Source organism: Pseudorca crassidens, chromosome 6 (assembly GCF_039906515.1).
Source record: "Pseudorca crassidens isolate mPseCra1 chromosome 6, mPseCra1.hap1, whole genome shotgun sequence".
NCBI lineage: Eukaryota > Metazoa > Chordata > Mammalia > Artiodactyla > Delphinidae > Pseudorca > Pseudorca crassidens.
This window is the reverse complement of record NC_090301.1, coordinates 39283351-39296891: the sequence shown is the minus strand read 5'-3', so window position 1 is coordinate 39296891 and position 13541 is coordinate 39283351. Positions and strand designations below refer to the sequence as shown.

At 36.3% G+C, this 13541-nt stretch overlaps 1 protein-coding gene across 3 annotated transcripts in view; it reads left to right on the top strand.

Annotated features, from left to right (window-relative positions):
- Positions 1-13541, top strand: part of SLC39A10 (solute carrier family 39 member 10) — a 133232-nt gene that overhangs the window by 110214 nt on the left and 9477 nt on the right. For all 3 annotated transcript variants that reach the window (XM_067741154.1, XM_067741155.1, XM_067741153.1), the window contains 3 exons: positions 3138-3258; positions 4491-4859; positions 6208-6288. In XM_067741154.1, the coding sequence (XP_067597255.1) occupies positions 3138-3258; positions 4491-4859; positions 6208-6288 (571 nt within the window). The remainder of the gene's footprint in view (positions 1-3137; positions 3259-4490; positions 4860-6207; positions 6289-13541) is intronic.

Genomic DNA, 13541 nt, shown 5'->3' with positions numbered 1-13541 from the left:
CTTTCCACAATAACGAGTTAGTAAATGTTTATATTTTGTTAGTTAACTACAAATATTCAAAAAAAAATTCTTCAAGAACACTGGATAGTCATTATCATAATATATACAGCCCACTCTTATGATAAAACTTTAATGCTGTTTTTATGGATATATTCTTGTTTGTGTATGTATGTGTTTTGTATATATCCCCTTGGGACAAAATATGGTATTCAGGGAGAGTGATTCTAGTTCTTGCCCAGCCACAAACTAGCTCTGAAACTATGGCTCATTCATCATGATTACCAGTTGCTATCTAAATGCATGGGAAATAAATCCTACTTCTCATCTGTATTTTCATATCATATTCCAAGTAGTGTATTTAATTTTAATGGCCATATTTTAGTCAGGGCATCATATTTAATTGCTTCCAAAGGAGGGTTGATCAAAATGGTGCGCTCAGTGAAGTTTTATCTGAGGAATGCTCAAAGGAACTGGGAAGGATCAACTTAGAGAAACATGAAGGAGATCTAACAGCATTTGGTTTGGGAAGGGCCATGTGGAAGGTCATGTGGATAGGTGAAGAATTGACGGTGGTGGGAGGGATGCCAAGGTGAGATTGGCTGGAGGGAAATGAGTCAGTGAAGGAGATTAATTCAGAATAATTTAGAAGAGAGGTGCAGAGGGCTTGAATCATGGCATAAGGAATTGGAAAGAGAAGATGATTAAGAGAATTATTTAAATGAGGGGCTCAATAAGAAAACATTGATTAGATAAAGAATTTAAAGTCCATCTCTGTGAATACCAAATTTAGAACACAAATACAAATTGCAAAGTATATAAAGAAGTTTTGGAGTTACTGTGAAGCCCTAATTTTCTTCAATTGTGTGTACCTACTAACACTGAAGCAGCAAATATGAAGTATTGAATGTGTACAAAATATTAGGGACTGTATAATTTACAGATAAGTATAAAATGTAGTGCTTCAAGAGATAGTCCTTCAAAATAAAGTGGTTTTATATTTTTTATAATTTAACCTTGATCTCATTTTGAACCTAGACTTACTGGCAAAATTAAACACATTTATTTTTATAAAGTAAAGTAATATAGAAGAATAGAGTCCCTAAAATATGGCAGGCTTTGGGAAATTTGAAATTGTGGGAAGTAAAAAACTGAAAGTAACACCATTTGCAGAGGGGTACTCTAAATGCAATAGTGAGGAATTCATCAAGTACATCAAAGAAAGGAGTCTAGGGAGATAAATAAGTACACCTCCTTTATAATAAATAGGACAATAAGTAACTAAGATGAAAAAGTATATAGCATTTTTTGAAGAAAGGGAATTAGTGATACTTGAATAGAACAGACATTTGACCGTCTGTATAGAAGAATTGGAAGGAAGCTTTCAGAACATAAGTTAAATAATACACCAGATGCCGACTAGTTCAGCAAGTTGCGGCTTTGAGGGTAATGATTTGGCAAGTTTTTAGGAAAATGGACAATCAGAACCAAAGCAATTAAACAAAATCCCAGCTGATGTTTTCCTTTCTATGTCTGTCTCATTGACTTTTGTACTGTTTGCTCCTCCTTCCTCTTTTTTTTTTCTTCTTTAACTCATGTTAAAACTGCTGTTTCTTTTCTTCTCTTTAGGATGTCTCCATATTATTTTCTTTTGAACATTTTCTATTCCCCCAGTTTCTGTTTTCTATTGCTATGAAGCAGAACAACCCAAAAAATAGCTTGTAACAACTTATTAGTTCTTTTAATTTTGTCAGGAATTTAGGCAGGATTCAGCTGGGCAGTTCTTTTGCTCCACTTGACATCAGCTAGAGTGATTCACTCAAACTCTGCTAATCTGGGTTGGCTAGGGCAGTGCAGAGCTGGAAAGGTCCAAGAATGCCTCACTCTGTGTCTGCATCTTGGTACTCCTCCACATGGCCTCTCTTCAGAGTCTAGACTGAGCTTCTTCATAGCATAGTGGCCAGACTCCCTGAGCGAAAGCAAAAGGTGCCAGTCTTCTTTCAGACTAGGCCAGAACTGGCACAGCATCACTTCTATTGTAGTCTGTTGGTCAAAGCAAGTCAAAAGGCCTGCTAAAATTTAGGGGCAAGGAATAGACTCCACCTCCTTATGGGTGGAGAAGAATGCTTACACAGGGAGGGAAGAAATTGATGATGGCCATCTTTGGAGACTCTGCTGCACATTCAACTAGCCACAAGAAGCCTACTTATGCAGCAGTTGGAAGACTTAAACATCTGAAACATAGCTCACAGCTTATAAGCAAAACCAACAAGGAAATGCTCTGCCAGTCAGTAAGGATCTTCCAGAGAACTCGATTTTTACTTTCATACTGTTCTAACATACTTGATTATTTGCTTTTTAAAATGAACATTGATTAAAAGTAGAAATTTAAGTTGGAAGAGTTGTTAGTGATAGACTGATGAGAAGAAACCAGACTATTAAGAGAGAATGTAGGAAAATCCAAACTTAAACAATGAATTACAATAATTAGGATTTATTAGTAGAGGACAGATTAAATGAGAGAAAACGTGTCTTGATTGCATAGCTGTTAAGTCAGTTACTGATAGGTCATTTTCATACATCACCTCATTTAATCCTTACAAGAATCTCATTTTCATATTATAGATGAGTATTTTTAGGTTTAATAAATTTAACAAACTTCTCTAAATCTCATAGAGGTAAACTGTAAATTTAGGATTTTAAGTCAAGCTTGACTCTGTCTATTACGTCACATATGGGGAAAAGTGAGATTGTGTTAAACACAGAATGAAATTGAAAGGATTAAGCTTTTGTTTTTTGGAACTTCCCATTCCCACACACTATTAAATGAGAGCGATATTACATATATTTCACACATTTCATTCAGGTTGCATATAATAATACAGTACTATGTACCCTGTTCTTAACTTGAAAGTATGTGAATTGGACCTTTTAGTCGAGTATTCGAAAAAAAATAACATGCAAATTTGGTTGGATTTTTCATCTGGTAGACCCTTTGATTAACTTCTAAAAAATTTTTCTCACTCCTTTTCTAAATAATTTATAAAATTACCACCATTTATCCCCATAGATGTTAACAAGTGAATACTGTTGCTAATTGTGGCTGTAGATTCAATGCTAACACCAGATGTTTTTTTCAGGGGAAACAGAAATGGTTTATGAAGCAAAACACAGAAGAATCAGCTATTGGAAGGAAGCTTTCAGATCATAAGTTAAATAATACACCAGATGCTGACTGGCTTCAGCTCAAGCCTCTTGCCGGTAGACAATAGTTCTGACTAAAGAGAAACCTTTAAAAATTGAAACATTGCTTCTAAACTGTGCCTGAGTTGTTTGAAATTTCTTGTCTTTGTTGCTTCTCTAATACTAGTTTCTTTTATTTCCTTACATATATCTTAACTGATTTTGTTAGTGTTTTTGTTATTTTCAGTGTTACTTATACTGGAATGTGGGACCAATTAATTATATTACAGGGCAAGGAACACGTTGCACTTTTTACTTTACAGAAGAAAAAAATGAAATAAACAGAACGGCTTTGGATTAGTGTTTTATTTCTTGGTAATGCAAAAATCTCCATGCCCTCCATATGTGATTGTTTTCATGTGAGAAAAGGAGAATTGGTCTTTGTACTTAAAGGAGAGTGGTCCCTGTACTTAAAATCTCTGGTCATCCATTCATCTACTGTGTTTCATGATAGATGTAATGAGGTAGCTTACAATTTTCAGGGAAATAATATTTAAACATAATTTTTCTCCTTTGTGAACTTGTGTTTCCCCTGAGTGTACTAAGGATTTTCTGTAGAAAAGGGAGAGCCTAGATGCTAACTGTAGACTCTGCCCCAAAATACCATTTGGAAAGCATTAGAATCTTTGTCACATAATAAATAGCTTTTGTAAACTAGGTGAGAGGACAACCTTAACTAAAAAAAGAAAAAAGTATCAGTGTTATCACTTGTATGGGTTTTTGAGCTTCATTCTAGTAATGATCTAGAATTGATCTTGGTCAGATAGGTAGAGCACTAGAGGATGCAAGTGATTTAAATTTTGTCTTTGTTTTCTAAATGATAAGAGAAGGTTAGAGTGGGTAAACTTTGTTCTCTGAAAAATTATGGGCATATTTTGTTACCCTGTGAATGCTACAGTAACTTTCCACCCTTTTATTTTCATCAACTGTTGATGATGTGCGCCTTAAGTTTCACAATATCTTCATGCATGCCAATTTATGTCCTCACTTCACCTGCTAGTTCAGTTCCCTTCCATTTACTTCATCTGGTTCATCTTTTGGACTCTCAAAACCCCAGTTTGTTTTGTGTTTGTGCACATGTGTATTTACTTATTTATTAGTTTGATTTGTTTTTTTATATTATTTAGGAATTTTAAAGACATTCACTTAGTAAATGTTCATTACACTGCTATTTTGCCTGGGTTTAAATTAAGCAAATATGCATTCATTTACTTGCTGATAAAGCATATCCTTTGCCATTATAAATATAGGAACTGATGACTCGGTTGTTTCTGAAGATCGACTTAATGAAACTGAACTGACAGATTTAGAAGGCCAACAAGAATCCCCTCCTAAAAATTATCTTTGTATAGAAGAGGAGAAAATCATGGCCCATTCTCAAAGTGATGGATTACATGCCATTCATGAGCATGATCTCCATGCTGCTGCACATAACCACCATGACGAGAGTAAAACTGTGCTGAGGAAGCATAATCATCAGTGGCACCACAAACATTCTCATCATTCACACGGTCCCTGTCATTCCGGATCAGATCTGAAAGAAACAGGAATAGCTAATATCGCTTGGATGGTGATCATGGGGGATGGCATCCACAACTTCAGTGATGGGTTAGCAATTGGTAAGTAGGCTTGAAACTTGGGTTATAATTTGTTATTCTTTAAGACCATTTTCCTTCTTCCACTGTTTTAGTACTGTCTTGGAGCTTAACAAATATATTATTATATATTATTCCATCATTTGGCTTTTCCAAAGGCTATGTTAGTGTTTTTGATAAGTTTACTTGGGGGCATAAAGGTATAATTTCAGTGGGTTTTTCTTTGAATATATAAACAAATTCCACAGTGTACTTCTTTGATACCTTGATTTCTTACTGAAGGCATAGTTACCATATTGAAGAAGCTACCTTAACATATTTTCAATACATTTATATGTCTGATTGAGAACAAATGAATTTCAATCTTGGGTTTAAAAATTCTTTTACATTTGAAAAAGTGAAGAAAAATTTTACAATAGTAAAAATCCATTATATCATATTCAAACATCATATTAGAATCTTGATAATATGTACTGATGTTACCAGTTTAGGAGAACATTAAATGTGATCAATACATAATTTTCTTTGAGATCCAGACTCTATTAAATAATCATTCAGAAGTAGGCCTTGGTTTCTTTCAAAAGAGACCATATTTTTGAAGCCACAGTGGCTGTCAGTGTTAAAGAGTAAAGAATTTTACTAGTAGAATCAGATGCATTTGTACCTCTGATTTCAGTATTCAGGACCATCAGACAAATAATAATTTATGCCATTTATGCTCTAGACCTAGAAAAGTTTGGATAAGGATACTAGGCATTTAAATATCTATAAATATTAGTATGCGAGAGCAAGTGCAATTATAGACTTATATGACTTAAGATTGAGGGTTTCACGCTACCAGTCAGGGATTGAAACACTAAAAACTGTTACTACTCTGAAGCTATTAGTAAATTAGAAGGTTACACAAATAGAGAATTTAATTCAATAGGGAATGTTTCTTTTATTGAGTAGCTCTTTCTCTGGTTGTCACATACCTATTGCACTTCCACTCACTGTATGTTCAAAAGCTATAGTATGTGAGATTACTGAGTCACTCATACATTATGAAATTAATTTAGATAGGCAAAAGAGAATGCAGCTGTCATTATGAATGAAAATAGAAAAACAGGGCTTCCCTGGTGGCGCAGTGGTTGAGAGTCCGCCTGCCGATGCAGGGGACACGGGTTCGTGCCCCGGTCTGGGAAGATCCCACATGCCGCAGAGCGGCTGGGCCCGTGAGCCATGGCCGCTGAGCCTGCGCATCCGGAGCCTGTGCTCCGCAATGGGAGAGGCCACAACAGTGAGAGGCCCGCGTACGGCAAAAAAAAAAGAAAAACGAAAGATCAGTAAATATCACTTGAATTTTTTCCTCCCCTCCACCCTCCCACCTCAGGAGCAGCTTTCAGTGCTGGACTGACGGGCGGAATCAGTACTTCTATAGCTGTCTTCTGTCATGAACTGCCACATGAATTAGGTAACATGACCTTAAAATTTTTACCAGATTTCATGAAATGCAAGACTTAATCTAAATGCATCTAAATTTTAGAGATGTTAAAGCATAAAAAATGGCTGATGGCAAGTATACAGTATCATCATTCTCTTGTTTATTGTATAATTTTTGTTAATGTGCTTCTAAAAAATGTGTATTGTTTTATATGTATTTTTATTTTATGTAAACAATATTATGTTATAGCCCACTCTGTTTCTTATCTTATTTACTAATCATTGCGTTTTTAAACTCCAAGCAGGTTACCATGAGTTAATCTAATATGTTGTTTCTGCCCAGTACTCAGAGGTGTACATTTACCACATTTTTACGTATTTAGCACCTAGTATTGGACACACCACCTGTTCTTTAATTTCCTGCCACCACAGATAATGGTGCATTGAACATTGGTAGACTTGGTGCTTAGAGACCCTTGTGAGAACATCTTTTGGGGTATATACCTGGGAACAGAATTGATGGGTCCTAAGATATGCATGCCTAAGAGTACCATATCACTATCCAGAGTAACTGAACTAGTGTCCTCTCTACCAGCAATAACTGAGAGTTCCTATGTTTCCACATCCCTGGTAACGCTTGGCATTAACTTTCTAATTTTTGCCAATTTATAAGGTGTACAATGATATTTCTCTGTTGTTTTAGTGGGCATTTATTGATCTAGCAATGGTTTTTTAGTTTCTCTTCTTGTGTTTTGGTTTCCTTCTTCTATAAATTGAAAAATGGAAGAAAAAAATGTGTACACTCACACAGAAAATATCTGAGGGATGTGAAGATGATGTTAATTTGAAAGAAAAAAAATACATCTTTTCAGTATCCAAGGAATTTCTTCATGTGCCCTTTCTAATTTAAGATTTTTCTTGAATTTATCAGGCTGTGAGACATCTATCATATCATTTGACTGTCTTGATTGGCAGTACACTTATTTGCTCCCTTTGAATAGAATTAATTCATATAATTTTCTTAGAAAGTTACCAACTGCTCACATAAAGCAAAAAAATCTCTTAATGCCTATTTGGTGCTGATTCTTTAGGGCTTGATTCCTTATAGTTTTGTTTACCTTGTCAACCTTGGACATGCAGTCATATATCTTGCTTATGCCACATAATCCTTTACCCAGACCCTTCATTGTCTTTTGCTTGGGCAGTTTACATAGTGAACGTTTATATCTCTGGTTTCATTCTCTTCCAGCGTGTCTTTTATACCTATTGCCAGATATATCTTCTTGCCATGTGACTGTGTTATTATGTGACTTGCTTATTTAATCAAAATCTTTCAGTCCCCTTCCCTTATATATAAAGCAAAAGCTGAGATTCATTAGTTCTACTCTCAATGACCTTCACATCTGCTTCTACCTACCTTTCCCGCCTCACTCACTGTACTTGCCGTTTTCCACTTCACCCAAGCACAGTTCACCAAACATGCACTCTGGGTGCCTGAACATGTTTCTCTGCTTATTCCCTCCTCCTAATTGGCTTGTCCTACTAGCTCTATCTAGTATAGCATGTTAAGAGTCTTTTTTCCTGTAACTTCAGTACAGTCCTCCGGTACCCCATGCCTCGGGATTACTATTTCCTCTAAACTTTATCACTTACTTTCTCTAGGTCCTTCTTTTGGTGCTTAATGTATTTCCATTTTAGATGGAAATATACTAAGCCCCAAATAGATGTCCTGTTTCCTACAATGTAGGTTCTTTTGTGCAGATACTGTATCTCACACCCTTCTCTAACTACTTTCCTATGTTAGTAAGAGAATGATATGCCAAATACTTCCTTGCACTTCCATAGCAACACAAATCAAGACTTGTCAGTTTTTATATATGAGAAACATTGCCTAATAGTTTTAACCTTTCTTTCTTTTTTTTTTTTGTCACACACACATCCACAGTATGCTAGGGAAACCTTCAACTTCCTTCCTACCCACCCGCTACCCCCTAAAAGTAGTATGTCAGGCCACTTCATGATTAAGTGTGGTTATACTGAATTGCCCTTACCCCCCATGATCCACTTCAGCACAGAACTGGTAGCAGAGAGTTTGGAAATGAGGCATGGTTGCCTTCCTGGCACTTACTCCTTTTTTTTTCCTATTGTTTCTTATTGAGGGAGTGACACACAACAATAGCCACATGTAAAACAAATGCAATAAGTATCTTATTGGCTAGGTAAGCGCTTGCTTGATACCCAGTGCAGAGCTCTGGTAAAAGCTTGAGCCAGGACACCTCAGTGAAATATTGAGACCCAAAATCTTTATTTGTTTTACCCCACAAACCAGAGATTAAGGTGTTACTGTTGCTGTGAAAGGAAATACCAATCCAGAGTATACATCTGCTTTGCCAGGAGAGGAGTGAGACATTATGAGAATGTACATTTCCCCCAATGCCTTGTGCTAAATTGACATAAACTGCCCCATATTCTAGTTGCCTGGGCTCCTAGGGAAGAAAGATCATAAAGAAATAACTCAGCTTCCTCCTCTGGAGGTGACAGAAAAGGCTTCGGCTTTTTTATCCATCAACAAGGTGGAAGTGGTCTAAAGGAAGTTTTAAAAAATGCTCACATGGGCTTCCCTGGTGGCGCAGTGGTTGAGAGTCTGCCTGCCGATGCAGGGGACCACAGGTTCGTGCCCCAGTCCGGGAGGATTCCCACATGCCGCAGAGCGGCTGGTCCCGTGGGCCATGGCCGCTGAGCCTGTGCTCCGCAACGGGAGAGGCCACAGCAGCGAGAGGCCCGCGTACCGCAAAAAAAAAAAAAAAAAAAAAGCTCATGGAGCCTAATTTTTGCCTTTAAGGCATAGTAATGGAAGTACTTTGGTAAAATAGGGCCAGATATATGCCTCTGCTCTGATTAGATTATCTACTCTTACTCGCTTGGGGAGGAATAGAATATAGAGACAGACATAGAAGCTTCTTAGTCAGAATTCCCAGGCAAGGGAAAAATCAGTCCCTTGGAGGCTGAGATAGATGCATGGCAGGTGGATAGCGACAAGTCCTCTTCCCACTTAATAGGTTAAGATGTTGGCAAAGCAACATAATACGTCACATTCCAGGATAATTTATTTAATATAAAACCTGTTTTGCCCTAGCTAAATTTTTTATTATGAATTCCTAAAACTAATCTGAGATTTCTATACTAAAGTCATACCCTAAGGGGGAAAACATGTGCAGTTGACCCTTGAACAACATGGGTTTGAACTGTACAGGTCAACTTATATGCAGATTTTTTCTATAGTAAATACTACAGTACTACACGATCTGCAGTTGGTCTTCACATGTGGAATTGAGGATATGGAGGGCTGACTGTAAGTTATATGCAGCTTTTCGACTGGGGCCCTGCGTTGTTCAGGGGTCACTTATGTTGAAATTACATTGTAGTACCTTGGAGATCCTGATCCGCAGTCCAGTCAGTAATTCCAAGATTTGATGTTCCTCTTCTGAACAGATTGCTGTTTCCCTAATGGTGTTCCAGGTAGGGTTTTTTTTTGTGTGTTTAGGAATGTGATATGAAAAACCATGTGTACTTTTAAACCTTAAAACAGTATAGGGAGGTTCACTCTGAGGTGTGCAGAAATTGAAACCATCTGAAGAAATAGAGAACCCATATCTCTCATTTCATGTTTGCTGCGGGGTGTGGTAATGGATGAAATTACCTGATTTATTACTACTCTTTCTTCTATTTTTGCCAAACTTGTATAGCTGAATTTAAGTAAGTTGCAATATTATTTTGTTGCATTCTCTCCACTTTTTTCCACCCTTTCAGTAAGGAGCTGTATTTGAAACATTTGAAAAATAATTTGTAAGAAAACCTGTATAAGAATGTATAAAGGGGAAGTGAGGTTGAGGATAATCCAGAAGGGCAGATGATCCAAACTCTCTTCTTGACATTGAGTAATGTTTCAACTTCAAGGAAATAACATTTTGATAAATAAATGTAGCTATGTTATTAAGACTTCGCTTAGAGAGGCTATCTGTAATGCTGTCCATTTTTTCCTTTCCTCTCATGTGTACTGAGTTAAATAGAAATTAAAAATAAGATACTCATAATGTGCTGAATTGTCCAGGAAAAATTGAACGTTCACTGTTTAGATTTATACATATGTATACATGCATTATTTAAGACAAAAAGAACCTTAAAATACTTAAAAAAATCTCAAGAGTTGATATTAACAGATACTGACATAATTATAACATTGGATCACATTAACAGCTTTGGCAAACACACCTCATTCTTTGTGCCAATGATATCCTTTGTCAGCAGAAAGGAAAGAATATTGACTTATCAAAAGATGAATAGATTTGCTTATTCAGTGTAAATTCTGATGTGGATATTCCTTTTGATTTATTTTTCAAATGTTTATACAGGTTCTTACTGAGAAGGGAAGGGTAGAAAAATATGCAGATAACTTTGAGGAATTATAACCTGAGATAGGACTAGGACAAAGATAGATTTTTAAATGAAATAATTCATCTTGATACAAGAACATCATATAAAAGTCATGTATATGCTAGCAATGAACAATTAGAAATTGAAATTTTTAAAAAGTACTGTTTTTGGGCTTCCCTGGTGGCGCAGTGGTTGAGAGTCCGCCTGCCGATGCAGGGGACACGGGTTCGTGCCCCAGTCCGGGAAGATCCCACATGCCGTGGAGCGGCTAGGCCCGTGAGCCATGGCCGCTGAGCCTGCGCGTCCGGAGCCTGCGCGTCCGGAGCCTGCGCATCCGGAGCCTGTGCTCCGCAACGGGAGAGGCCACAACAGTGAGAGGCCCGCGCACCGCAAAAAAAAAAAAAAAAAAAGTACTGTTTACAGTAACACCAAAAAACACAAACTACTTTGGTTAAATCTAACAAAATTACATAGAATCTGTATGCTGAAAACTACAATTTGCCAACAAAAGAAATCAAAGGAAACCTAAATGAAGATCTATTATAGGTTTATGGACCAGAAGACTCAGTATTTTTAATATACTAATTCTCTATATAGATTCATTACATTCCCAGTTAAAATCCCAGCAGGCTTTTTTGGAGATAAATGAGTTTTTTCCAAAAATTTTTATGGAAAGGGAAAGGAATGGCCAGAAGAATTTTGAAAATGTACACCAAAGTTGAATTTAAGACTTATTGTAAATCCACAATAATCAAAACAATTTATATTGGTTACAGAATAGGCACATAAATCAGTGGAACAGTATAGAATCCAAGAAAAATGCAGAGGAAATTCCATGTAGAAAGAATAGTTTGTTCAACAAATGTTGCTGCCATAATTGGATGTCTACTTGCAAAAAAATCCTCCCACCACAGACAAAAATTAACTCAAAATGGATCATTGATCTAAATGAAGAAAATTTAAATATAAAAGACTTTTAGAAGAAAACATAGGAGAAAATCTTTGTTTTTTGGATTAGGCAGGTTGTTCTTAGATACAATACCAAAAGCATGCTCCACTAAGGAAAAAAGTAAGAAAGTGGACTTCATAAAAAGTAAAAACTCTACACAAAAGACACTTAAACGAATGAAGAGACAAGCCACAGTCTGGGAATAAGTATTTGGAAAATATTTATCTGACAAAAAACTTAGGATTTTTAAAGAATAGGAAAACCAACAATTCAACAACAACAAAAAATGGGTAAAAGACTTGGACAGGCATTTCACTAAAGAAGTTATACCGATAACAGATAAACACATGAGAATTCAGGTACTGGATTTGTCATTGTGGGCTGAAAAGGGTGGGGAGCAACCAGAACTCTCATAAATTGCTGCCAGAAATCCCACTCCTACGTATCTACATGCAAGAGATGAAGACTTTTGTTGACACAAAAATCTATTTATGAATGTATATAGTGGCTTTATTCATAATTGCCCCAAATTGGAAACAACCTAAATGTCTTTAAGCTGCTGAATGGGTAAATAAGCTATTGTTCATCTTTGGGATATCACTTAGCAGTAAAAAGCAGTGGTTTTCTGATATAAATTGTAACATGGATGAATCTTACACACATCATGCTAAGTGAAAAAAGTGTAGACTCAAAGGACTACATACTGTATGATTCAATTTATATGATGTTCTGGGAAAGGCAAAACTGTAGGGACACAAAGCAGATCAATGATTGCCTAGGATTGAGGGGCCTGAGGAAATTTGCGGGGGCAGGGGCAGGTCATGATGAAATAGTTCTATAGTTTGATGACGGTTATGGTTACATGGTATGTACTTTTGTCAAACCTCATAGGACACAAGGTCAAAAAAGGGGGGAATTGTGTATGTAAGTTACACCTTAATTTTTTAAAGTATTAACTAAATAATTCATCTTGAATCTTGACTAGTTAATTCATGCTGTTTGGTTGTTATTCAGGGATGAAAGCAATCATCTTCCTACGCAGTAATGTCAGGGAAGGCATCAAAATTGATAGAGTTTTACCTGTGATATTTGGTTCATTGAGTGTTCAGTAATGCTCCTTTTAAAATCCTATTTTGAAATTACAAAAGGAAACACTGTATTTTATAACCTAAAAGACACTTCTGTAGTCTCATTTTGTATTACCTAACTGCCTGCTTAATGAAATTGTCCCTTTAATACAACTGATGGGTGAATTATTAAAAATATGGTGAGGAAATTTGCAGAGGAAGAAGTTAGGGAACTGTTTCCTTAGAGGAGGCCGATGAAGAAAGGCCAGAGGAGCTTAAAACTCTAGGGGAGAGAAGAGGTAAAAGCTGACATTGAATCCAAGTCTCACCAGGAGAATTAAGTATTTAGGATCAGAGGGAAAAGATGTAGGAAGAATAGTATTAGATGGAAAACTGGAGAATGGCAGTTTAGAAGCCATTGGTAGATAATCTCCTTAGGTGTATTATCTTAACTTTCCCAAATAATGTTGCAGGATGTAGTTTGTAGCAATTCATTGAAACATGGAAAATAATGCCTTGCACTGATTTCTTTGTTGTTAACTTCTGCTTCTCTGTTGTAAATGAGAACCTTGTAATGATAACTTAAAAAAAACCCAACCCAGATCATGTACTTCTAGTCATGTAAGATCCCTTCTTAAGGGAAAGAAACAAGCCCCTGCCCCCCACATCAGTATTGCATGTACTGAATGTTCAGTAATTGATTGGACATTGGCATATTTAGTAACAAAAGTTTAAAAAAAATTGTTATAATTAGTAAAACTATTCCTTTTGACCCTTTAGCTTAAAGACTATTAGTTCTAGCAGCATTTTGCCCTTCTAGTAATGTCTCTCTAA